At 43.8% G+C, this 27,691-nt stretch overlaps 1 protein-coding gene across 12 annotated transcripts in view; it reads left to right on the plus strand.

Moving 5' to 3' along the window:
• The window catches only part of TSNARE1 (t-SNARE domain containing 1), a 695,747-nt gene that overhangs the window by 393,287 nt on the left and 274,769 nt on the right, over positions 1 to 27,691 (plus strand). For 10 of the 12 annotated variants that reach the window (XM_073329988.1, XM_073329989.1, XM_073329991.1 and 7 more), the window contains one exon: positions 20,284 to 20,451. In XM_073329988.1, coding sequence (XP_073186089.1) covers positions 20,284 to 20,451 — 168 coding nt within the window. The remainder of the gene's footprint in view (positions 1 to 20,283; positions 20,452 to 27,691) is intronic. The other 2 variants (XM_073329996.1, XM_073329995.1) reach the window with 1 other exon arrangement.

Below are 27,691 nucleotides of genomic sequence, written 5' to 3' on the forward strand. Positions count from 1 at the left end.
ACATCACTAATTGACTATATACTCTGTGGGCCAATTTTTGAAGATCGTACTCTGTTTTTCTAATCTCTTATTCAGGCAAATTCCATTTGATGATCCTGATTGAGGACTCTTTTTTTCCTCCAGGATTTATTTCTCTAGATAGAGTACTCACTTCACCTCCACAAAAGTGAAGCCACCTCTAGAATAGATCATGTCTGCCATTGTAATGGCTCAATCCTGCTGACAGTGAGAATGTTGCCATTATCTTCAGTGGGAGTAGGACTGGACACCAAAAGTACACTGCAACACTAGACAGAAGTTTAGGACAAGAAGTGCAGAATGTTCATTTGGGCATAAGTTTTCGAGGGTAAAAACCTCACTTCCTCAGATACATGGAGTGAAAGTTACAGATGCAGACATAAATATACTGACACATGAAGAGAAGTGGAGAACCAGTGTTGACAGGGCCAATTTGATCATGGTGGATGTAGTCCACTCCCAATAATAGATGAGGAGGTGTCAATTCCAGGAGAGGCAAAACTGTTTCCACCCCACCACCAACCTCAGCCTGGACCAGTCCACACAAGAGATCCACTTCCTGGACACTACAGTGCAAATTAGTGACAGTCACATAAACACCACCCTATATTGGAAACCTACTGACCTCTGTATTTACCTACATGCCGCCAGCTTCCATCCAGGACACATTAAATGATCCATTGTCTACAGCCAACCCCTAAGATAACAACCAAATTTGCTCCAATCCCTCAGACAGAGACAAGCACCTACACGATCTTTATCAAGCATTCTTGGAACTACAATACGTACCTGGGGAGGTGAGGAAACAGATTGACAGAGTGAGACAGTGCCTAGAAATCACCTACTACAGGACAGGCCCCACAAGGAAAATAACAGAACAGCACTGGCCATTATGTACAGCCCCCAGCTAAAACCTCTCCAGCACATTATCAACGATCTACAACCTATCCTGGAAAACAATCCCTCACTCTCACAGACCTTGGGAGACAGGCCAGTCCTCGCTTACAGACAGCCTCTGAACCGGAAGCAAATACTCACCAGCAACTACACACCACACCACAGAAACACTAACCCAGGAACCAATCCCTGTAGTAAACCTCGTTGCCTACTCTTTCCCCATATCTACTCTAGTGACACCATCAGAGGACCCAACCACATCAGCCACACCATCAGAGGCTCATTCACCTGCATGTCTACTAATGTTATATGTGCCAGCAATGCACCTCTGCCATGTACATTGGCCAAACCGGACAGTCCCTGTGTAAAAGAATAAATGGACACAAATCAGACATCAGGAACGGTAACACACAAAAGCCAGAGGGAGAACACTTCAATCTTCCTGGACGTTCTATAAGAGATTTGAAAGTAGCTATACTTGAACAAAAAAACTTCAGAAACAGACTTCAAAGAGAAACAGCAGAACTAAAATTCATTTGCAAATTTAACACCATTAATTTGGGCTTGAATAGGGACTGGGAGTGGCTGGCTCATTACAGAAGCAGCTTTGCCTCTCTTGGAATTGACACCCCCTCATCTATTGTTGGGAGTGAACTACATCCACCCTGATTGAATTGGCCCTGTCAGCACTGGTTCTCCACTTGTGAGGTAACTCCCTTCTCTCCATGTGTCAGTATATTTATGTCTGCATCTGTAACTTTCACTCCATGCATCTGAAGAAGTGAGGTTTCTACCCATGAAAGCTTATGCCCAAATAAATCTGTTAGTCTTTTAGGTGCCACCAGACTCCTTATTGTTTTTGTGGATACAGACTAACACAGCTACCCCCTGATACTTGACACCATGTTCATTTGAATCTGTAGTATCTATTTTGACAGGCGGAATGTAATTACTGGAGCATAAATTTGTCCAGGACAATGGGACTAATACTGTTAATCTTTAAAAAAGCCATGGAATCTTTCATGATCACCAGTGGTTAGAACCTCACCTTTATATCTCAGCCAAAATCTGTTCCTCCAAAACCAAAACACACCTAACAGCACACTGGGACGTCAGCTTGCCAGAGCCTTAGAGGGATCACGCTTTCCGAAATGGCTCCGAGTGCCTGCCTCAGGGCAGACACCGCAAACTGGTGGTGTGTTCTCTAATTGGATTTCATCAAGCCAGTAACAAATATGACCCCCTGGATAACTGGAATAGTCTTTACCATCCAGTCACTGAAAGTCCCCTTAAACTCTCCAGTCTGTCTTGACACACAGACAAACTGGACTTAGTGATAAATGGTCGTTTACACCAAATATCACACCACATTCGGGTTGCTTCCACTCCCAAGAGACCAGTCACCTACCCAAGATCAATTGGTGCCCTAGATCTTACACCAAAGACAACACCTTTAGCTAATCCTGTAATAAACTATGTGAAGGTTTATTAACCAAGAAAAAGGAATAAGAGAGCTATTTACAGGGTAAAGCGGGCAAACATACACACCAATGAGTTACCATCTAAATCCTAAGAGTACAGAGTTGTAGTGAGCTGTCAATTCAAAGTGTTTTTCAGGGCAGACCCAGGAGGCAGTCCCTGGGGTTATCTGGCTTCAGTTTAGAGTCTGTGACCCTTTAGATTTCAGACAGCCAAAAAGATGGAAACTTTTCCTGTGACTTTATTTTATGTCCTTCATTCAGCTTCCAATCCCACAGGATGAGCTTCCTTGCAGGTAGCATTTCCCAGGTGCAGTAGGGACATTAACCAATCCTTTGTATTGCGATGGCCCTTGATGACACATCTGATTTTGATAGTCACTGTGGATGGGCAGGGGAACGATTCCTGGGCCTGATTTCACATGTTCAGAGCAAACATTTTCAAAGTTGTAAAGCAAAACATGCATATTTTCTTGCAACATGGAATACAGACATTGCAAATGAGATTAATATATGTAGCAACTTCCAAGCATTTCATAGAGTCTAAATGCATTCGTATAAAACTAATACCTATTTTGAATACAACTCACATACAGGGGAACTGGTCTGGACTCCAGCTATAAATGCGTCAGTTCTTAGCTAATCCCTGCAGCCTGGGCAAGAGCCGGCATTTGGCCTGCTGGCATCACAACACCTAACAGCACACTGGGCCATTGGTTTATCACAACCTTGGAGGAATTACTTGGTTTACTGAGTCATGCACACCATGGAAGTGTCCCATCCAAGTACTGACTGAGTACAGCCAATTATTGAGAAATGTATGGATCTGGTCTATGTCTGCAGGCTAGTAAAACTAAGCTATGTTCAATCTGAGCAGCATCGGGGGGAAAACAAGGACTCTTGAGACAAATGGAAAAGAAAAATGCAACATAAATATAGGTTAAATACTCCATAGAAAAAGCTGTGGGCAAAATTCTGACACCTTTACTCACACTGAGTAACACCTTACTCCACAGGTAGTCCCATTGGATCTAATAGGACTTCACACAGAGTAAGGCACTATTCAGCATAAGTAAAGATGTCAAAATTTGGCCCAGTTTTAAGAGATCTTTCAAGGAGCACAGTTGAGCCCAGGAAATGTGCATGCAACATTTACTCTGTCCCCTCATGCATGTGTATTATGACACAGGGCAAAATTCTGTTCTGAATCACTAGTGTAACTTCAGAGAATCAATGCAGTTACTGTGTACCAGAGAGTCTTTAATTACCAGTACCCCTCTATAGTAAATAGGATTGGGTGTGTCTGCCAGGAGGTGTTGGCAAAAACCAATTTACTAGGGGTGTAAGAGACAAATGAACAACTGGTTCATTTGTCTGACTATAAATGGTATTGGACACTTAACTGCAGTAATTCTTATTCACAAATGGACACATTTTGTGTTGCATGCAAATGACAGTATTTGAAAGGGTTAAACTAAGGGCTGTATTTTGGGTTGGAAAGGACCACCACCTTGCTGCCCCAGACACATGTTAGAAATATATTTGGGATGTTGGGAATCCCATCTTCCTCAGTTCCACTGATCCATTAGGGTCAGGTGATGGTATCCCACACAATTGATTATTTTTGTGATTGTGAGGAGCTGACTGTTCATCTGAGATGGGGACCATGATCTATAAATTATAATAATCTGAAACTGGTAGTCAGATTACTCTTGGTTCTGCTTCTGGCTCACCATGTGTCTCTAGCAACTCCCTCTTATCTTCCCTCTCTGTCTCCCACTTCCCTTTCATCAGCATCTTCTGTCCTTCATTCACTCTTGTCAGGTCACAGTCCTCTCTTCTTCATCTGTTCTCTCTCTCATTGTCTCCCCACCTCCCTTCCTCTTTGCTTAGAACTTTTGGCAAAGATAAGATTCCAGAACAAAGAACAATTAAGTCAATTCTGTGACATATGTTTTCCTTTTGTAATACGTGATATGATCAGTTGCATTTCTGCCCATAACCATGCTATTAATGTTTAAATTGCTCCTATTGATATAATGATACCTATTGTGAAACTGACAATGTAAATATGCTTGAGGAACAGCTAGGAAAACAAGATAAGAATATCTCAATGCCCAGGGGAAGCACACAAGATGGAGACTAATAGAGAACATTATGCATTTTGCTCATCACCAATTTTTCAATAAAAGCAGATTTACAAACTGCAGCAGCTTTCAGCATATTAAGTGTGTAGCTCTGAAATGAATTGGGATTAGCAGGCAGCTTCGTCTAGTTACTCCTGGTCATGCTGGGTTCTGCAGCAATCAGCCCTTGATTGAAGCTTACCTTGACAAATTTTTCCCACAGATTGATTCTTGGTCTGGAGACCTTCGATGTTCTGTTCATGTCTGTACATTTCAAGAAAGGCCAATAGTCATAATATCTGGATGATTTTTAAATCAATATTAACAATCTTTTTATTTCACATATCAACAAGAATGTTTTAGGAATGTGTCAGGCAGATAGGTCACTGCTTTCAGGATCTTACCCACTAATGAACTGATCCCACAAGGTGCTAAGCGCCTCCTCAAAGGAGCTGAGCACCCAGTTTGGGTCACTTAGCACCTTGCAGAATAAAGCCCTATATAGAAGGATGGGATTAATCTTCATAACATACGAGCACAGCCTGTGGGGGGAAAGGGAGAGGAACCGGAAAGGTGGTGCGTGGGACCAGAATTGAAATAAGGACCTCTCTGTTTCGGCATTCAATACTCTTCCCTTGGCTGTCATGGGTGCCTTATCTAATTTAAATTGACCTTGCAGCTTCTTCCCATCTATTGTGTCATTTGAGCATTACAGTGTGGAGAAACAAAGACTTCTTGTCTGAGCAGTACAAATTCCATAATCTGTGTCTCTGCACAGTAGACTCTATTGCTTCCTCTCAGGATACAACATCAAGGATTTTACTTTCTATTTCCCCCCCCCCGCCCCGTTTGTTTCTAATGCTGTGTTTATTAGGAAAAATGATATCTGCTGTCAGAGAAAGAGATAATTCATGCAAGCAATCAGTGCTGGGTTAACCGGAGAATGAAAATGTCCTGGACTGTAGCAGAAACTCACATACTGAAAGTGTTCTCTTGGCTATCCATCAAACAATCAATTACTGTAGCCATTAGTCCCCTTTAACCACACATTATATCAATTTACCAGACGCGCCAATGTCCAGGTCATAACCCTTTAAAGATGAGCAAATACAGAAGGAATCTATTAACGTTTTGATGCCGCGTGGTCTTGAAAGGTAACAATATATAGCTTTGATCACTCCATGTCCTTCCGGTATCTTTAGCCTATTAGAGGCCCAATCCTTGAGGAATGCCGAATGCCCTCCAATGTCAGTGACTGCAGTAGGAATTGAGGGCCTTCAGCAGAAGGCACTCAGCACTTCTCAAGATGGAGCCCTGTCTCTGGTAGGGAGGAAGAGAAGGTCATTCAACTGAAAAAAATGAATAGAGAAAATCAGTTTGTTTTTTGTCATTGCCTTGGTAACGCTTACAAACAACTGCCCTCCTCCTGTAAATGCCCAAGAGAAGTGAATTTCCTTAAAAAAGGAAATGTGGGTGGGTGGTTAGTGCAGCATACTGGCAGTCGGTCCCAGCTTTGTCACTGCCTCCTTGGCCATGTCCACCATTCAATAAATTAGGCATGCTAGCCACCCTTGGGATCCACGAGCACACGCAACACAGCACTCAGCCACATGTGAAGTTCCTGTCAATTGTGCAAGCTGATTCTTCCGTTCGGTATAGCCGTGCTGCAAGCAAGTGTAACCATCTAACCACCATGTTATCCTCAGCTGTGCCAGTCTCCCCCGATGCAATGCCAGTATAGGTAGCAATTGGTACCAGAGTTGCAAATTCTCTTTCTGCTGCAATCCCAGAATGGTCCTGCTCTTCTCTTCCTCCCAAGCTGGTAGGATATAGGGCTGAGGAAGTATCTGCTAACCTCTGCTCTGCCCAGTTGCCTGTCCCTGAACCCACACCCTGTATAGCAGCATTGATGAACACGAAGGCAGTGTAGTCCCTGGTCCCCACAATGCATACGTGACTCCTCATGCCGAACAGAAACATTTACAGGAGACAAGAAAAATGTGAGCAGGTACAAATATACATTATACTATAGTCATTTTGCACCTGCCGTAGGGAGCTGTGCCAGGCATTATGGGATAAGTGCAGAAATGTATGTGCTCTTCAGTGTTTGCAGGGACCATTCTGTGTGGATGCAGTACCTTGTGCACTTGAAATAGGATTCCTAAGAGGGATGTTCTGAACCGATGCAAGCTGCAAGCATACATTTCTCTAATGTAGACACAGTTACTGTGTGACTTTGAGCAAGTAACTTCTCAGTGCCAGAATCTAATGCTTATCCACCTCAGAGGATATTGTGAGGCTTGAATGCCGTTCTAGGTTTGAAAGTGACTGTGTAAAAATGTCCTCTTTTTACAGAAGAGACCTGCCTCCTGTGTGTGTTCAGAGGTAGATCTGCCAGTTTTAGAGTAGCAGCCGTGTTAGTCTGTATTCGCAAAAAGAAAAGGAGTACTAGTGGCACCTTAGAGACTAACCAATTTATTTGAGCATAAGCTTTCATGAGCTACAGCTCACCTCATCGGATGCATGAAGCTCACGAAAGCTTATGCTCAAATAAATTGGTTAGTCTCTAAGGTGCCACTAGTCCTCCTTTTCTTTCTGCCAGTTTTAGTGACTAAAATGAGGTTTTAGTTCTGTGTATTCCTGCTAGCCATGCAGAGCCAATGCAGGCAGCTACAGGAAAGTGAGCAGGATTCTGTTCCATCTGGTGGATCATCAGTGAAATTGTTTGCCAAGTTTCAGTCAGTTACACAGGTGTAATTCCATTGTTAACACTGAAGTAGCTTAGGTCTGAGTCAGGTGGAACCTTTATTAGTAATAAGGATGTGTGAAATGGAAAGGACCCAAATTTGATTCTCTTTGAGACTAGCAGCCGGGGGAGGGAGGTGGGAATCAACTTTGTTTTAACTTGTAAATTGAGCCCATCTGCTAAGAAAATTATTGAGAGACAATAAGCATGTAACCACCAGCTGCAGTATTTGCAGTGGTTTTTCAGAATACACTTTAGCATTTGCAAAATCATTGGATTTTTTTGGATGAAAGTGCTAATACAAAGTATAGAAACTGTTATAAGCTACAGAGCACGTGATCACCCCGGGTTATTACTTATAGTCCTGGTCTTGACTGTTCAGGAAAGATATTTTTAAAAAAATGAATACAAATAAGGACAGCAGAAATTACACAGGGGCTGGAATATAACACATCAGATGAGAAAATGAAGAAGCTAAATGTATGTAGTCTAGGAAAGAAGACCCAGAAGAGACATGATTACAATCTATAAATATCTTCAAGGTGACAATATACATGAAGAATAGGTAATTTATTTACAATGTTAGATGATCTGATGCTAGGGCTGATGGCCTGAAGCTAAAGAAGGAAACATTTAGGGTAAGTATTGAGGGGAGAAAGTTCTTACATTAAGAACAATTGGAATAGGCTTGCTGAGAGGTGGTCCAGACACTATAACTGCAGAAATTCAGCAATATAAATAAGACAACACAAGGAATATGAATAGTATGTGAGCCTATAAAAAGGCAATGAAGTCATGATCCCAAGGCTATCTGTGGACCATCTATCTACAATACAGTTAGGTAAGCTAGTATCCCAATGTTCTCTGGAGAATGAACACATGTTGAACACTTATGCTGTGGTGATAAGCTCCTGAGGGGCTGAACAGAAAATTTTTCAGGATTTTTTCTTTCTTTCTATCTTCACAATTTATTATGCTGAAAATATTTTGATAGTTTTTCAAGCTAGTAAAAACCATCGGATGTTTGCTTGCTAATCACATATTATGGGTCTGCTGGGCTGAACAGTTTAGTTAATGAAAGGTCACCATCTTGATCTCTATATAACACAAATACAATACGGAATATTCCAGGAAAATAAATCAGTCTGTAGCGTTCCCATGTACCCACTTCCTACTTCTTGCCACCATTTGAAAAATTAAGTTAACAACTTTTTGCCCTATAAAGAACTTACATGGAATAAATTAGCTAAGAAGCAAAATGCTTTCCACTTAATTCTCCATGGCAAACAGTCTTGGATATGCTGTTTTATTCAGTTGAATAATATTTGTGCTTCCCATTGTTATTTCACTTTGCATTCATTTTGATTGCAAATATACATATGTGACAGAATTTGCCTATAATCTTCAGCTCCTCTTTCTTGAAATCTCCAGTGTATCAGTAATAACTATATTGTTGTTGTTAATGGAAATGAGGTTTATATATGTTTTCTTTCTTTTGTTGTTGTTTTTGTTTTGTTAAACTTTGTTGATCTTGTACTGAGAGTTGCCACCCACCTTGTTTGTCTGGATGCAAATCCACACTGTTGTCATGTGTGACCCTGTGCATGTCTCTAGTGCAGCATCATGCTGCACACAAACATCATGCCACAATCACAATAAATGTTTATTAGCTCTCCCTAGAGGGCAGATTATTCAGGTTCATTTTGGCCCTTTTCTACCTTTCTTTGAAACATGCTTTGCAGACCTCTGAAGGAGGTCAAAGTCTATACTAGATAAACTGTTGGACTATTCCAATCTGGCAATGTGACACTAAGAACATCCCAATGCCAGAGGGCAAGGGGGCTCACTGGCTATTGGGTAATGAGTTTCATCTTGTCTGATCAGTCCAATGTACCCCAATTCATTATTGTTATAATCTGTATCTAAAAGGTGTCATAATATGTCATTGGAAGGTTCATAGCTCACTAATCATTAATATTCTTGACTGATGTATGTGCACGGTATGTGTTAAGAGTTATGGATTTATTGCTGGAATTATGACTGAAATGTGTTTAAACCAGGCAGGTCAGGGGGGAGTTGGTAAACAGGTCTGACCAGGTCTGGAATAGAAATGAAGCAGGATTGACCAGAGACAATGAGATTGCAATGTTCATGTGTGGTAAACAAAACCATCAACGCTCACAAGGTGGTTGGGTGTCAGCATGTCTGGACCAACCTGATCATCAGGCAAAGACCATACATTGGCATGCCAGATAAACAAAGCTACCAAACTAACAAGTCGGGGAAGAGACAGCATGGCTAACCCTTAGCAGGAAGAGGAATTTTATTTGAGCTCTAAAGAGAGGCGGGGTCTGAGCCTCAAATGATCAGCAATTGAATCACTTTGCTGTATTACTGTATTATAGAAGTGTATTGTGCTAGATCTTTTGTGAATGCCTGCAACAGACTGGTTATTAATATCATTTTAAAATGCATCTATTACCACTATAGGAAGGATTAAGAATACTCATTGATACTATGCCTAAATAGTGTGGGCAAATGAAGGAAGAAACAGTTCCTACCCTGACAGGTGGGAATGTCACAGCTATTTATCTGTCTCCAATGAAATTAAGCAAGGTGTGACCAAAAACAATGGAAGCCCCATTTGCATAGAAATTAGCAGGTGGATGGGAAGGCCACAGGAAGGGAAGAACAGCATGAGGTGATCCTGCCTCTCGTAACAAAGAATTTTGGGAGACATAAGCGAAAGCCATTTCAGGCCTCCATCCCTGGGCAGATGAAAGAGGGGAGAGTTCTTGCAAGTTGAGAAAGAAGGGTCCTTCAGTCCGGGGGGAAGGGGGGGCTAGAGTCTCTGGGAACTGGACTATAGAATGAGGGGAAGAGATCTCCTATGATCTCTTTCACCTGGGAGACAAAGGATGTTCTTCCACTGGAGAGGTCCTTGCCAAAGGGGTGGTTAGCCCTTTTGAGTTATCTTGCTGGAAGCATGCAGTAAGGATTTTACCTTGAACCCGAACAGTAGTGTGTTAAATTAAGTCTTAGCCATTAGAAACCCTATTTTTGTTTTGTACTTGTAATTCTTTGTAGCTTCATGCCTTATACTTGAACCCACTTAATCCCTGCTCCTTTGTTAATGGAATTGTTTATTTTTATTATAAACTGCCTCAGTGCTGTGTTTAACTTGCCGTGAATATTACCTCCAGTTAAAGTAATAAACTGTTGTATATGGTGACTCTTTACAGCAGCAATGTACCTTATTATTTCTCTGGGTGATCCAGGAGAGGGCTGGACACTTCAGGGCAGGCGTTGTAGGGTGCTTTGAGCAGGGGGTTGGACTAGATGACCTCCTGAGGTCCCTTCCAACCCTGATATTTTATGATTCTATACTTTAAGAATCCCAGTGCAGTTGAACAATACAGAGGCTGTGAAATGGGCAAGCTTTTTTCACATGTTAGCCTTGGTGCTCAACCCTTTACAATAGATTCTTATGTTGAAAATATTTAACTATAGAAAGTATAGAAACCATTCATATAACTATGTAAACTATGAAAACATACATCAAAGTTTGGGGCAGTGAAGCTATGGCAGCAGTCAGCAGAAAAAGTGTTAAAGGTCTTAATTCCCAAAGAGGCTTTTATATGTCCTCCTGAGGTCAAAGTTGTTCCTAAGGTGACTGAGAACTCTGACAATTTGAAAAAGCAGTTAATGGCTAATAGTTATGAATTCTTTCACTGTGCATCACAGAGAACGTAGCCCACCAATGCATTTGTTTGGTGCTGATATATAATGCCATGTGCGGACTCCATTTTGCATAAATACCGTGAGCATGCAGTAAATCTTGTCTTGGTCATTTGTTCCCTCTCTGAGATGGGAAAGGACTCACTTGGAAGAAGAGGACTTGTTTCCCTTTGCTTTCCCATCAGCTTCCTCCTGCTCTGTTTTAATCCCCCTTCATTCACTCTAAGGATAATATGATCAGCAGGGTTTTTGTGGCTGTGCTGAAGGTGAATCTCTCAAGGGCAGGGCATTTTCATTCAGGGACCTTTGTCTTTTGAACTTCCTTCCACTGGAAATCAGGCTGAGTTTGGTTCTTGCCCCCATCTGAAGCCAAAGAAAGATTTTCCTCTTCGCATTATAAAGGATGCTACCAAAGGAACTGGTGGCATTCTTCCTTTTTTTCATTTTCTTCTATAATCAGTGTCCAAACTAACTATCCGAAAGCATGACTGTCTAATGGGAGGTGCATAGAATGTGGTTCTTCTTAGATAACCATGATGCTCCTACTAATCCTTGTAATTGGTACCTAGATACAGAAATGATGGCTGTATGAGAAATTCAGAGAGGGAGCCTGTAAGTGGAGTGGTTTTCTGCCTGTTCTCAGGTTACAGAAGAGATGTACTGTACAGTTTTCAGCTGTGGCGTCTGGAAAACTTTGCCAGTGGGCAGAATGCTGTGGAGTTTAAGAATTATGAGGCTGTAATTCAGACAGCCAGGAAAGGGCAGAAGCAGTTTTTTAAAATGTGATGCTGTGCAATAAAAAATAACAGCCAACACACATTTATGCCAAACCTAGGAAACATTTGTCTGTGTTGTTTTGCATATATACAGATGCTGTCTGAAGCTGGTGACAGCAGAGTATCCGAGTTTGGGTGTGCATGGATGTTTGTGATCAAAACTTTGCTGGTTAAATGAAATGGATGATTTTAAAATTACTATGAGCTTGTGGAGAAGGGAATGTCTATGCCTCTGCTCATCATTATTATTCCACTTCACACACATTGCTGCAGGACCATCTGTTGGCACTGTAGATAAAAGCCCTCTAAAGGGAAAGAGAAGACTGGAAGTAGAAGCGGGCAAAGCTTTTTTCTTACAGAGCATGCCTAAGGATTTAGTGATAGTTACAGGTAGGTACAAATAAGCAGGTTATAGTTACAGTGAAAGGTTGTACTGAAGACTCAGCTCTCTCAATATCTGACACAGGTGTATGCCATCATTTCAGGGAGCCAACACATGTTGGTGTGAGGGTGAGTACAAGTAAGACTAATTATTCTTTGAGGGAGTTCTATCAGAAGAACTCTCCTTTTAGATTTAGGTTGACCTGGGTCACCCGGGGCTGCAAAGACACGCTATCTGTGAAGAGCCCTTTTGTTTCAGATTGCTGAGCCTCAAAATAGTGGTTTATTTCTCCTCCACCTGAGCTGTCACAGGCACATAATTTAACTCATCCAAGCTCAAAGTATAGTAAGCTCAGCTAGGGAACGGAAGAACCGTGTGAGGTCAAGATCTCGAGGGATGGAGAGGTAATAAGCTCTTGCAACAAGAGAGAAGAAAACAGTAGGGGAGATGAACTAGCTGCTCTTCTACCAAGTCTCTTCCAGTGCCAGCAGTTCCACGAGACTAATAAGCCTGTCTATAGGCTTCATGACCTCAGCGATTAGAAGGATGAAAAATGCTAAACACAAATATAGATGTGCTGAAATACGAACTGATATTACAAATACCTCCCACTATTTCACTGTCCCTATAGCTGCAAGTACTGGCATATAACAGAAAATCAGTAGAACTGATGGTTTATTTTTTGCTTGGCTTTGGTTCCATCTCATTCCAGTCGAAACTTGACCAAGTGTTGATAAGAAAAACAACAACCTTGGAAAGATCCTAGTTACAATAAATGTAAAGGCACTACAGACACAAATACAGACACACACACACACACTCTCTCTCTCTCTCTCACACACACACAGTTTATTCTCAGACTACGGTGGTATATCATAATCATATTTACATAGTTTAAAAAGTTGGAGTGATTTCTGTAATTGTGCTTGTTGAAGCTGCAAGTGCTATGGATAGAAGATATATTATTTAAAGCAGCTGTAGTTTAGGAGCTGAAATTAATGTCTCTAACAGTGTCTAATAAAGTTCATGCTGAGTGGGAGAGAAGGGCATGGAATGGACACATTCTGATTGGATTTTTCCCCCCCATTGACATGGTAAAGTACCTCTCATACGATAACGGAGCTCTGGTTACCAATCACTGCTACTCTCTTCTGTGTGAAAGATAATGCAAAGTTGTAATATCACTATTTCACTTCTCTAAAAGATTTAGAAGTCCCAGGCCACTTGTTTTGCAGCTGCCGGAGGCTTTTCTACCTGTAATTGCTTTGGGCTTCTGCTTGACGAGATACATCTATAAATCTTTCTGAGTTTGCAAGGTTAGTTGTTTTGGAAGGATGGTTTGAGAAAGATTATCTAATCTAATTTGTGTCTTTTTAATGTAGCTATATATTGCAGCTGGGAAGACAGAGCTGGCTATTCCACATCATTTTTGTTCATGCCAACATATGTACTAAAAATTCACCAGTAACATTCCAACATTGTAACTAATGGTATTGCAAGCGATGGTCTTTTGGGCCAGTGCTGTAAAGCATTTTAGTGTTCTTTAATGGAGGCATTCTGGCCTCATTATTCCAAGTATAATTAAATGTTAATCTTCATGCATGCTACTGAGAGTGGGATTATCCTCATGAAGGTTAGTCCGTCTCTTTAGATGTATACGCGTACTGTAAAGTAAGAGATACACATCTCTACATTGCTGTGTTTGCAGTTTGTGCAAATGCTACAGCCAAAAAGTTCCCTAGATGAGATGTGATACCTTACATGAAGAAAGGTAGGTGTGTGGGTGATTCCTTATTGTGGTCGTATTCCTGCTAGGGGTACAGGAAATCCTGAGGAGTAAAGGAGGGAGAGCACCCCAGTTTGTTTTATAATATGGTGTGCGCAAAGTTCCTACTGCATTACAGATTTACGTGATTGTGAATGGTTGTCATGGACCTGCTTGCCATTTGTAGTATTCAGTTTGATTACGTGAGCCAAATTCTCCTCTCTGTTACATGGATATAAATCCCGAGTGATTCTGTTGAAATCTGGCAAGTACAGCGTGCCCAACAAGGCTAGGTATTGTTATTATTACATACAGGACCATCCTTAGGATTTATGGGACCCTATGTAGTATTATTAAACCAGTGCCCCTATGCCCGATGGCAGCCCGGGCTCGCACGTGTATTTTAAATAAGGGTGATCTTTTGAAGGATTTATTTTAAAAAAACCTATATCTGAAGATCCAAACATTTAAGGCTAAAGATGAATACTCAGATTGTGCATCTAAAAATGTTTGCAAAATTTTTTAGAGTTGTTATTTTATAATCTTCAGCAACACACTAATGAAATATTTTTACAGCAAATTTTAAGTGAAGGTCCTGTAGACGAACATGTTCCGAGTAAATATTACAGTCCTGCACACCAGGTGTTGTCAGTAAATTCAGAAACTGACAGTAAGTAGTGGGGGTTGGCAAGTGCTTGTTAAATGGCTTCATTACCATGTGAGGTTTCAGAGTAGCAGCCGTGTTAGTCTGTATTCGCAAAAAGAACAGGAGAACTTGTGGCACCTTAGAGACTAACCAATTTATTTGAGCATAAGCTTTCGTGAGCTACAGCTAATTAACTTAGGCTTGAATAGAGACTGGGAGTGGTTGAGTCATTATACAAAGTAAAACTATTTCCCCTTGTTTATTCCTCCCCCCCACACACACACACCCACTGTTCCTCAGATGTACTTGTTAACTCCTGGAAATGTGCTGGAAATGGCCCACCTTGATTATCACTTCAAAAGGTTTTCTCTCCCCCCACCCCACTCTCCTGCTGGTAATAGCTCATCTTAAGTGATCACTCTCCTTACAATGTGTATGATAAACACCCATTTTTTCATGGTCTGTGTGTATATAAATCCCCTCACTGTATTTTCCACTGAATGCATCGGATGAAGTGAGCTGTAGCTCATGAAAGCTTATGCTCAAATAAATTGGTTAGTCTCTAAGGTGCCACAAGTCCTCCTTTTCTTTTTGCGAATACAGACTAACATGTCTGCTACTCTGAAACCTGATTATGACGGCAGCTTTAATTATATAAAGTGTGTGTGTGGATGGTGAAGAAGTTGTGGAAATGTTACCTGTGTTTCCCCTGGTCTTCCAGAATTAGGTTGCCATCCAATTGTAAGACCTGCTTCCCACAAGTTCTGAGGACACTGACAGCTTTGTCATAACCATTAATAAAACAAATAAATAATAAAATAATAAAAACAAGTAATAAAACAAAGGTAAGCAAGTGACAGAGTTTTGCATGCAAGACCTCTTAATAGCATCTCCGTCTATTCTCCCACCTATTCAAAAAAGAAAGCTGTGAAAGACAGCAGCCAAGAGTTGAGATCATGTGGACAAGGGAGCCGTGATATTTCAAGGATCCCTTATTCTGGAGACAGCCAATGGAGAAGACTGTGTTCACCACTGACATAATGGAATATGATAAACTGAATTCACATTAAGCCTAGTTAGGGTTGAAAAGTCAGCAAAATATCAGCATGCTATAATTTTATTAAGATGATGTTGAAGTAAAAAGAAAACGGTACAGAGTTTAAGCATAGAAGTTTCTGGTTCTTAGGGAATAAGGTGCAGATTATTAAGGGGTGCAAACACACGTGTGTTAGCTTCATCCTGTGCCTCAGCACTTCCGAGCCTTTCCGTCTGGTACCTGTCACACTGTTTTGTCTGTTTCTTTTAATTTCCAGTAGGAGCATAACTTCTATTGAGCGTCAGTAATAGTGTCTTGAAAGTTAGATGTGTAAACAAGAGCTATAGTTCTGAGTCACGGACAGAGCAACTGTTCTTTGTATGGGACATTCTCTGGTCCTCTAAAGATATGCTGTGCAGGATCTCTGGTGTACAGTAGATATGGGAGCTATAAGGTTGTGCTTTTGGGCAGAAAAAGAGAGGGCATATAGTGTTAGGTGGCTTAACTTTTCATTTCCGCGCTTTGATGATTTGTTGTTTTTGTCACGTGTCTCGTGTGTGGCAACTTGAACCATTTCACAATTGAGTTTTTGTGTATTAGTTTCCCGCATGTTTTTTTTCCCCATTAAAGTGTTTAAGCAGCCGAATGGGGGTGGAACTCCGTGGAGGTAATTTCTGGATCTGTGTCACAGAAGCGCAGCCATAGGTGCTGCCACAGCCCGTGGCTTGAAGTGGTTTCCATCGTATACAGGGTTTACCGTTTGGGTCAATGGCTCTCAGCCCCCCAAGTGCAGTTGCGGAAGTGAAGATTTTTATCTGCTAGAGAAGTACAGCTGCTGACAGATTTTATATCCAGCCGGACAGATACAACTTTTTCTATCAAGAACTGCACATAAACCCTTATTTGTAGGATAAAATCTGATAAAACTATAGCTGCAGGCAGAAGAGATTTTATCCTACAGAGAAGATTTTATCCAACGGAGATAATGTGCCTTGGCTACTGTTTGTTCATTAGTTGTCACATATGTTGAATAAGAACAAAAAATGACCCTTAGTCCTAAAATAATTGTTTTCAAAAACTATCCAGCACATCGCACATACTGAACTTTTTCACCTCTTTACCAATACCTTTGCAGATACAGTGTTTGTTTTAAAGATACACACTGGCAGAAGACTGCCACAGGCAAACTTCAAGAACGGATCAACTTCGAGCACTTCCTATTAAAAAATTATAAAAAGAATCTAAACAACAATTGCATAGAAAATTCAGATAGCATAGAATCTAGCACCATTTCATACTGAAAAGCTACATATGTATAGAGGAAACCAAGAAATTATGCCTCATTTTAAACCCATCTCAGATTGCAACTTTAACTATGGAAGATCAGCGAGTGTCTCTGTTATAACTTTGTTGATTATAAGTGTAACATTTTCAAATACAGTAACAAAAAAATTCAAAATGTAAAGGAAATACAAGAAAAAAACAATTAAAATACAATTTACAATCCAAAATATTAAATCGAATTAGATTTCTTTACACATTTAAATCCAAGTCTTTGTTAGCTGAGAGTTTCCATTTGGTGCTGCTTGAAAACAAGGGGTTTGTTCATTCAACCCATTGTATGAGGGCCACATACTACATCAAAATAATCAGCAAAAAATGGATCACAGTAGCCAACCATAATGACTCTATGGAGTGAACACAACTCCATTTTTATGTCTTGCAGGAAATTATAGCCAGCACACATCCTATTCTTTCTTTAATACAGGATCACTCATTCATGTGGCTTCTTTGCAAGATGTCCAGGAGACAGATTCACAGAGCTGTCTTCAGTGACTCTGAAGTTAACTCATGTCACCAGTCTGTTTAATAGGAAGAACATGAGTATATTGTGCTTGGACCATAATCTATTTAAACACATCAGTGCCCATGCTTTTTAAGGAGATATTGGAGCCATATCTGTTGTTGTGGTAGAGGTGGATTATTGTGGATTTACTTATTTACTTATATTGCAATACAGCACCCAGAGGCACCAGTCAAGACTGCAGCCCCATTGTACTGCAAAACTGCATAGGACGACATGGACCCTGTCTCAAAGAGTGTTAACTCTAATTTAAGACCAGACACAAAAATGAGTGCGTGTAACAAATAGGGAGTAGAGGAAGATAGAACAAGAGTAACAATGAGAGGAACACATGGTTACATAGAGTAGCTATGTGCATAGTTTGATGGTGCCAAGTCATCTGATGTATGTTTGTTGGGGTGGTAGCTTTCCCCCTGATCCTGTACAGCCACTTCTGGAAAACACCAAACAAATTTGATGAAGGCGGTATGAATTGTGTTTGGATAGCCCTGTGAAAATGTGACCGTGATGACTGTGTGTGCAACTCCCATTAACCTTAATACGTGAGACGTTGCTGAGTTGAGAAGAGACCTTCATAGCTACAAGAGTTGCATTAGGGTACTCCAGGGTATTTCATTGGTCGATTAATACGTACCTCAGGTCGTGTAGGCAGTCTGCCATATGCTTTCAACTGTCTGACACTTCTATTAGTGGACCAATAATACACCCCCTGGAATGTCTTAATGCTATTAAAATGTGGCTTGGTAATTTTAAATGCATTTGTAAACCTCATTTTTGTGATGAGTTTCCTTTTATAACATATCCTTCCACTCCAGAAAATAGCTCTTAGGGAAGGAGAGGAAGAAATAATGGAAAATACTGATGGCAAGAATCTCCTTCTCTATTTATAATTTTGGGGAACATTGTTTTTGAATGTTTCCCCCCCTTTTTATGCATACAGATTGATTTCCCCAGTCACGATTTTCAAAAATGGGTGCCTAAAGTTAGATTCCTAAGTCCATATTTATGCACCTAAATAAGTGGTCCAATTTCCAAATGCCCTGAACATCCAGCAGGTCCAACTGAAGTCAGAGAGCCAGATGCACAGCATTTCAGAAAATCCAACACATATTAGATGATGAAATAGGACCTTAAGAGTTTGAGTTTAGGCACCCATTTTGAAAGTCTTGGGCCCTGTATTCCCATCTCTTTGTTCACCCTTCACACTTCCTCCAAAAAGCACAGATAATTTTACAGGTACTGTTTCGCTCTTCAGGCACATACCCCATGGCTGGGGTCATCATCCCTTTCAAGGTGACCAGACTGCTTTCTTAATGCAGTTTTGAAGACCCAATTTTGCAGGGTGTTGTGAACCTCAAGTGAGCTGCTGAGAGTTCTTGATTCTCATTCATTCAATGTAAATTGAGGGCAATTGGCAACATTCAGAACCAGGACCATTGCAAAGTAGCAAAGTATTTCCTTCCCAAACCCAACCCCTGAGAGACACTTGTGGCTGAGGTAGCAATCACCATGTCTTCCTCCAATTTCATAATGTTGCAAGCAGCTGGACTGCCATTTAATTTAACTTTTGATAAGCGAAACTGGGAGCAATGCCAGTTCGATGGCGCTACTTACGTGTTTAATGTTATACCATGCGGAGCCTTAAATGCTTCCTAAAAACGAACACCTGCTGTGTGAGCCGCCAGTGAGTTAATTCAAAAAGCAAACCAAAATGGAACCATGGGTTGCCCATAGTGATAACTGTATTATCGTATTGCTGTTGCAGCTCTCCTTCCTACTCACGTCAGGCACACGGTTCGTCACTCTCTGATAACTCGTGTACTGTAAATTAGATCATAAAGTCTTCAGGGTAGGGAATTTGCGTATGCTCTGGTAAAGTGTTGAATACACTGTAGGGTATCGTAGACTTAATAAGTAATAACAGTGGGACTAATGTGCTTAAACTTAAATGTGTGCATAAGTGCTTTGCTGGATCAGGGCCTGTATGTTGAGATATATATGATATGACATATGATGAGAGAGATGATGTGGTGAAGGCATTGGCCTGGGTCTCAGGAGATCTCAGTTCAATTCCGAGCTCTACCAACACTTCCGTGTTACCTTGGGCATGTCATTTGACCTCTTCAGTTCCCCATTTATAGAACAGGGATAATTCTTCCCTTCTCCTGCCCATCATCTGTCTCAGCGGTTCTCAAAATGTGGCCTATGGTCCACATGCAGCCCAATTAGCGTACAGCTGCAGCCCAGCTCTGTGCTAAAAAAATATTCAAAATTTGCCACTCTGGTCTGGCAGGGGGCAGGGCTGGCTGAGGGGGAGACAGCGTCTTGCAGCCTGCACCAGCGTTCCTGCCAGCAGGAGGCTGGTGAGTGCCGCAGTGGGACACGGGGTGGTAGAGTGGGTCTTTGGGTAGGTTTGGTGGGGGGCTCTGGAAACCAGGGGGTTTGCCCCATTTTTTAGGTGGGGCTCCACTCCTGGCCCCTCTTCTCAGGTCCTGGCTGCCAACCCTGCTGGGTGCTCCGCTCCTGGCTCAGTGCTCAGGGTCCTGGCCGCTGCCCAGCCCCACGCAGCCGTATTTGGGGTATGGCTGCCTGGCCCACACCCAGGGCTCCACTCCTGGCCCCACTCTGGGGACTGTGGGCAGTTTTATGATGCGGGGGCACTGTGGTTCTCAGCCTACAGCCCTTAAAACACATTCCAAAGGCACTATATCTGGTACATAGAGCTTTGTTTTGCATAATCTGCCTGGTAGGTAAAAGCAGCAACCATGCTGTTAAATCTAACCCTGCCTTACATCCTTTCTCCCATCTCAGCAGAGTCCCAAGACCCCCTTCTCCGACCTGGCTGATGATGAGAAGATTTTTAATGGAGGAGATGGCATGTGGCAGAACCAGAGTCAGGATCAAGCCCTGCTCTCGGAAATCACAGAAGAGGACCTGGAGGCAATCCGTCTGCGGGAAGAAGCCATTCAGCAGATTGAGGTCAGTAGCCTTCACTACCAGCTGGCTTGGAAGTGGGAGTGGTCATTAGCTTAGCCACACGGTAGACACTCTGAAGAGAAGACGACGTTGGTTTTATATTCTTGGTGTTGTGACACCTCCATTAGGTTTTGGGAGCATTTTCAGGTGTGTATTACAGTGGGAACATGTAGAGCAAGGAAGAATTACAGTGCCGTATAGTCACTGGTGAAAGTTAAAGGAATTAGTGTTTAGGATTAAATGTTTAAGCATATAGTTTGTCTCATCGTCTATCACGCTGCAGAGTCTTTGGGCTCAGTGCTGCAGTGCTGGTTCAGGCAGAGCTCTCTTGTGATCAGTGATAGCTTTGTGTGCATACAGATCAGAGGATCAGACCCAGTGAGTGAGAGACATGGAACAGATGCAGTTTACTGGCATTCTTTCTGCTGTTGGCTGGTTGTCATACAGCTTATATACAGTAACTCCTCGCTTAACGTCGTACTTGCGTTCCTGAAAAATGCGACTTTAAGTGACACGACGTTACGCGAATCCAATTTCCCCATAAGAATTAATATAAATGGGGGGTTAGGTTCCAGGGCATTTTTTTTGCCAGACAAAAGACTATATATATAGTATAAGTTTTATATACAGTATACACAGTATAAGTTTGAAACAATTTAATACTGTACACAGCAATGATGATTGTGAAGCTTGGTGGAGGCGGTGGAGTCAGAGGGGGGGATATTTCCCAGGGAATGCCTTGCCGCTAAATGATGAACTAGCCCTCGACTCAGCCCTCAAAGGTTAACACGTTGTTAATGTAGCCTCACACTCTGCAAGGCAGCACACATGGAGGGAGGAGACACAATAGACGCATGGCAGTGGCTGCAAACATTCCCTGCAGAAACTGAACGTGATGATGAACCCATGCTATCCCACTGGAGCGCACCACTCCCGCCACTTTCCAAAGTGCAGGGGTGGGGGTGGTGTTGCACGTGTGTGTGAGATATCCAGTGAGTGTGTGTGTGAGAGAGAGAGAGAGACAGAGACAAAGTCACACACACGGTGTGTGTCTGACAGAGAGAGATAGACACACACCGTGTGTGAGAGAGAAGCGCATTGCCCCTTTAAGTATGCTGATCCTACTCTAAGTACACTGCCTTTGTAAGTAGATCAGCAAGTTGAGATAGCAGCTGCTGCCAGGAAACTCCCTCCATCCTGAGCCCTGTCCTATCCCCTCCTGCTCTGTGGAGATGGGGTACAGGAGCGGGGGGGGGAACAGGGAGAGGGGGACACCCCCAGACATCAGCACTCCTCTTCCCCCTCCCTCCACAGCAAGCAGGAGGCTCGGGGAGCAGCTCCAAGGCAGAGGGCAGGAGCAGCACACGGCAGTGGCGGGAGGGACAGCTGAACTGCCCGGAAATTGATAGTCTGCTGGGCGGGTGCCGCACAGGGAACTTAGGGGAGCGGGGAGCTGATGGGGGGGCTGCCGGCCCACCCTGGTTCCAAGCCCCCACCAGCCTGCTGCAACGGGCTGCTCTTCCTGCCAGCAGTAGACAAAGCAGGCAGCTGCCAAAGAACGTTATAAGGGAGCATTGCGCAACTTTAAACGAGCTTGTTCCCTAATTGATCAGCGACATAACAACAAAACCTCACTTAGCATCGTCCTAGTTAAGGTTGAGTTACTGTACCCAGATATGTTGTTGGATGCTAGGTTGAACAATCCACCTTACTCTATACATACACCTACTTCCTGCTTCCTCTATTTCCATCAGCAGTCAATGCCTAATACCAGTGATCATGCAAAATAAAATACTGTAACCCTCCTACCTTAATAATTAAATATTTTGCTCTTTTATATAAGAATCTGTCGGTTCTTAACGTAGTAATGGTGAAGAAAAGGAATCAAATTACAATATTCCAGGCTTATTTTTTACTAAAAGGCAGCACAAAGGTTTATAAATATAACGTCAAAAAGCGCCAAAAGCTTTTTTTTTTTTTTTAGAGATATGACTGAGTCATGTATACATTTTTTTCTTTTAAAAAAATCAGTTTTCACTTTTGGAATACTCAGTTGCTTGAATTTAACCGATAAATGAATGAGAACAGAGAACATTTCCACTCACAAACTTACGCACGCTTAAACTAAGGATGAACCTAAAGATCTGATTTATTCTGAAATCCTAACATTTGATTAAGAAATACATGTTATTCTCTAATTGAATTCAGCTACTTTTATCAGAATGAATTTGGATATTAGCATGTCAAAAAGTGTGATGCAAATCAACAGTGCAAGAAGAGGACAAAAGTTCAAACTGTGATCCAGTACACTGCATCTTTGAGAAGGGAATATATGCTGCTTTTAAATAGAGATAAGAATTAGATATGATTCAGTGTTTAAAATGGGAGACTTATTTTGTCTTCTAGGGGTATATCTCTCTTTATGCACACCTTGCCTCGGCTCAGGTTGGTTGAATGGTGGTGCTGATATCCAAGATACAGAAAGTCATTGAATATTTTTGTTCCCTGAGGTGAAACTGTAAAAGGTTATCCTCCATTTTAGCATCTGTACCTGTCTGTGAGTGTGAGTTTGACAGCAATATCCAGTGAAAACCTCTGCTGGAATCTCTCGTGGCTGAGCCTCCTGCAGAGCCATCTATAATGTGGTTCACTGCAGTATGTTGCATATATTTGTACCTTGGGATGTTGCTGCTCTTAAGTATACTTAAGTGTTTATTTTAGGTTGTACTGGTAAAAACATCTTGGGTATTGTATACAAGTAAACGCAAATTAAAATATCCCCAGTCCAATGACCTGGATATTCCTTCTGTGTGTACAATTTACAATAATAGTATTGATGAACTGAAGGGATAAAAATGATCCAGGATGGACTCACCTGAACAAGATAAATTTACAATGTCTTGAAGATAGTACAATCCTAAACAGATGCTTACAGATGTCCTAAAAGCACTTTTTTACAGAAGGTAGTCAACAAAGTGAAAAGGCCCAGCCTTCCTATCAAGATGTAACATTTAGAAAGAGACCAAGGACAGTCTGGCTGATTGCAGCTGCCCTGTTGGGGTAGAGGATATAGAGATTCATGCGGGCATTTGGGGCGTATGTCAATATTAATTTCACAGGTGCTGTACGAATACTTTGCACTCTGCTTTCTCCTGTGTTTCAGTCCTGGAAAGCATGGCTTCTTTTTTTTGGAGGGTGGAGGGGACGTTTGATATCTAAGAAGCATGGATGTAATTGTATTTTCCCAGGAAGTGGTAGAGATGGGTCATATTCTTGAGACATTATTGAGAGAATGTAGCAGCTTCCTTTCCCTATACATGTTCCTACCGTCTCCTGCCCGGCACAGAAGACATTGTCACTTCCCTGTAACTGAAAATGCTAGATGAAAGCTTCCTGTGCTGAGCAGATGGAAGATCCCAGCAGGCGTGGAAGACTTCACTCCAGGTGCTACAAGGTTGTTAAAAGTACACAGACATAATGCACCTTTATTTTAAAATAAGATTTTTATTGATTTTGTAGGCTTTCCAAGTGTGACTCCCACCTAATGTTAATTCCCCATTAGCTAAGTGTTCGATAATTCACTCAGCCACTTTGCATATGGTGACAGGGATTCAGGTTTCTGTTTCTAAGAATCTGTTTTTCCACTGACATCACAACCGAAATCCACTTTGCATTGATAACTGGTACTGTACATTCATTCAATGACCTTGCAAGGGCTACACAACATACGCATTCTTGCATACAGAGCTTCAGTGATTCTTTAATTAATAGGAAGAGGGTGACATATAAGAAAATTAGCATCGTGTATTATGTCTCTCCATCATTATGCTGCATTAAGCAGATATTAAGCAATCCTTCAACCTATTTTAAAAGAAATGTGATGAGAAGGATATGGACATTTTGAATTGTGCCTGTGGCAAATTGCTGGCACTACTCTGATGGGTCTCGCACTTTCTCTTCTTGGGGCAGGGGTGGGGGGGTGTTCAGGGCACCGTTTCTTGCCCCTGAACTGGGGTATTAACTGCCCCACTAGTGTCCTAGAGGAGGGGAGTGGAGAGGGAGGGACCCGGGCCCGCCCGCTACTCTGGGTCCCAGCCCAGGGGCCCTAGGGATAGCGGTAAACCACTAGAACTAGCGGTTCCTTCCCCTGGGCTACTTCCCTCTCCTGCCCTTCAGTTTGTGGGGCTTCCTGCCCTCCCTTTGCACAAACCAGGTGTCCCTTTACCTAGGGTCTTGGTCTTCTTAGCCCACCACAGCACTTCTCCAAACTCTCCTCTGCTTCCCTCCAAACCGTTCTCTGCTCCAACGCCGATCCACTCTGCTTCAACTCCTCCAAACCGTTCTCTGCTCCAACGCCGATCCGCTCTGCTTCAACTCCTCCAAACCGCTCTCTGCTCCAACACCAATCCACGCTGCTTCAACTCCTCCAAACCGCTCTCTACTCCAACACCAATCCGCTCTGCTTCAACTTCTCCAAACCGCTCTCTGCTCCAACACCAATCCACGCTGCTTCAACTCCTCCAAACCGTTCTCTGCTCCAACGCCAATCCACTCTGCTTCAACTCCTCCAAACCGTTCTCTGCTCCAACGCCAATCCACTCTGCTTCAACTCCTCCAAACGGCTCTCTGCTCCAACACCGATCCGCTCTGCTTCAACTCCTCCAAACAGCTCTCTGCTCCAACACCAATCCGCTCTGCTTCAACTCCTCCAAACGGCTCTCTGCTCCAACGCCGATCCACTCTGCTTCAACTCCTCCTCTTGTCTGATTGAAGCAGTGGGGGAGGGGTTATCATGTAACTGGCTTCAGGTGCTTTAATTAATTTATAGCAAATTTTCTTCCCTCTACAGGGAAGAAGGCTCCCTTCTGACACTCTCCTGCTGTCCTCTGGCCTGGGCTTTCCTTGCTTTTTGCCCCTGCTTTAGTTCCCCCCGCCCCGCGACCAAGCCAGATGCTTTTTCTTCGGTTTTTTTTTTTTTTGCTGGGTTTTTTTGGTTTTTTTTGCTGCCGTTCGAGTGCTAGTCGGCTGCCAGCTTGCCTGCCAGCCCCCCCACGCCTGCCCTCGGACGCTGCTACTGCTTCAGCTGCAACCCCCGGAGGAGGGGGGGAGGACTGCCGACCCGCTTCCCGGAGGAGGGGAGTGGATGCCCCCAGACCCAACCGTTTTGCTGTTCGTTTGTGGACCCGCAATTAATTGTCTTCTTATCTGCTTGGCATTTTTGGAATGCTCCACAAAGACCGGGAGAGAAGACAGCTGATAGAGACATCGCCCAGGGAAGCTACAAATCATTGTGGAGGAGGCCGTAAGACTGAGTAACTTTTGAACTGTACTCTCGTGTGGGGGGAGTTTGACTGTGTCTTAACTAAGTTTGTAGGGGCACAGGGGGTGTGGCACGGAGCTGCCTCCCGATCCATCGGTGCCCCCCCAACACTACTGCAACCGTCACGGCCCCCCCGCCGTCCGTCCCTGCTGGCAACCTGCCATCTGCCTCTAGCCTCAACTGCTTGCTTTGAATTTCGTCATCCGGACCAGACACAACAGCCAACCAAACGAGACTCTTTGGATAAACGCATGTGGGTCCGCATTCCCCCCACCCCCGCCCCCGGACTGCCCTCCCCACAGTTTGCCCCACTACCTGACCCCCAACTCCTGTTTTCCTTCCCTTGTCCAGTCCGACACATTTGCCCCCCCCCAGCCTGCAGCCCAATAGGGAGAAGTGGTTAATCTGTTTCCCCCTCCACCCACTTCCTTCTGGTGTCTCCCCGTCTCTCCCTGCTCACGATGGTGGGGAATGAGAGGGGTGAGGCCCCTCTAACAACCTTAGTTGCCCCTCCCCCACCTACCCCCCTGCCCAACCCCCAAGACCCCTCCCCCCACCACCACTGCTGCCAGGGAGCCCACTATCGGGTCTACTATTCCACAGGAGAGGCCCGGTGCTACCTCTGCCGATCAGCGGGGCATGTCTGAAGAGACTGCCCCTTGGCCCGGCGGGGAGGAGCACCCGAGACCCCCGAGACCAGGCAGGACATCAGCTCCGTCTTTGCCGACGCCCCTGGCTGCCCGACATCTGAAACTACCTCTCCTCCTGCTCGATCCACCGCTGCTCCTGCCCGGGCCCAAGAGACACCTCCCCTACAACGCCCAGACGAGCAATCCAGCAGAGCCTATGGAGGAGGGTGCAGCAAAGATATTACCGGGCATAGAAGAGGGCCCGCCCCAAGGAGAACCGCCCCCCCCATGCTGCCTCACCGTTACCCCCCTGAGCCCCTGAACCATCGCCTCTGCCCCCCAACACGACCCCTGCTAACCAGCCCCAAGACGATGCTATGGAGGGCTGGACCCTAGTCCAGGGAAAGCGAGGCAAGTGGAAGGCTCGAGCTCCGCTGCACCCATCCGATGCAGAGGCCCCCCCGGAAGACCAGGAAGGGAGGCACAGACATTGAGCCTTCTGCTATGCCCACGAGTGAGATCCATCTGCCGGCGTCAGGAGGGGAAGGCAAAATAGCACTGGAAGGTAGAATCTCCCCTCCACAGGAGACCCTCCCCTCCGAGACCCCTGAGGAAGCCCCTTCTGCCCGAATATCACCCGAACCCCGAAGCGACTGTCGTAGCGGGCGCCAGAGGGGAGTCCCCCGGGGTGGCAGAAGACAACCTTTCCTCCATGTATGAGGAGATCGAGGCCCTAGGTTTGACCCTGGTCACCCAGGGAGAGAATGACCTACTGCCAGCTGGCCTCAATCTGGGAAACCTTACCCCAGTCCCCCTTTCCCCATGCTCCCTCCCCCTAACCGCCTTCCCGGGCAAGCACCCTGCAGAAGGTGGTCCACCACCTGAGGCCATGGCTGCCAAATCCACCAAAGAGCCTGCACCGAGCATCATTGGGAGCCCCCTCCCCACCCCCTTAACCCTCAAATCTGTTCGGGAGGCACCACCTCTTAGCTGCTTGCCTCCCGAAGCCCAGAGCCTCGCCTCTGCCCCCGCCCCCACCCCTGTCCCTGCCCAATCCACCTCCTCCTGAAATGCTATTGCCACCCCTGGGGTTATTTCTTTCCCATTTTTTGCGGATCCCCCCCAAAGAGCAGCCTTTGCATTTTCCTGCCGCAACCCATTAGGAGCTGCAATTTTCCCTCCGCCATCCTCTTCTACCCCAAGGCTTGAGATGGACATAATAACTTTAGCCTGTCAGATGCCCCGTCGGTGGTCTGCACCCTGCCTGCCCGCCTCAGCGGACCACAAGGCTGCA

This window comes from Lepidochelys kempii, chromosome 2, assembly GCF_965140265.1.
Source record: "Lepidochelys kempii isolate rLepKem1 chromosome 2, rLepKem1.hap2, whole genome shotgun sequence".
Lineage (NCBI taxonomy): Eukaryota > Metazoa > Chordata > Testudines > Cheloniidae > Lepidochelys > Lepidochelys kempii.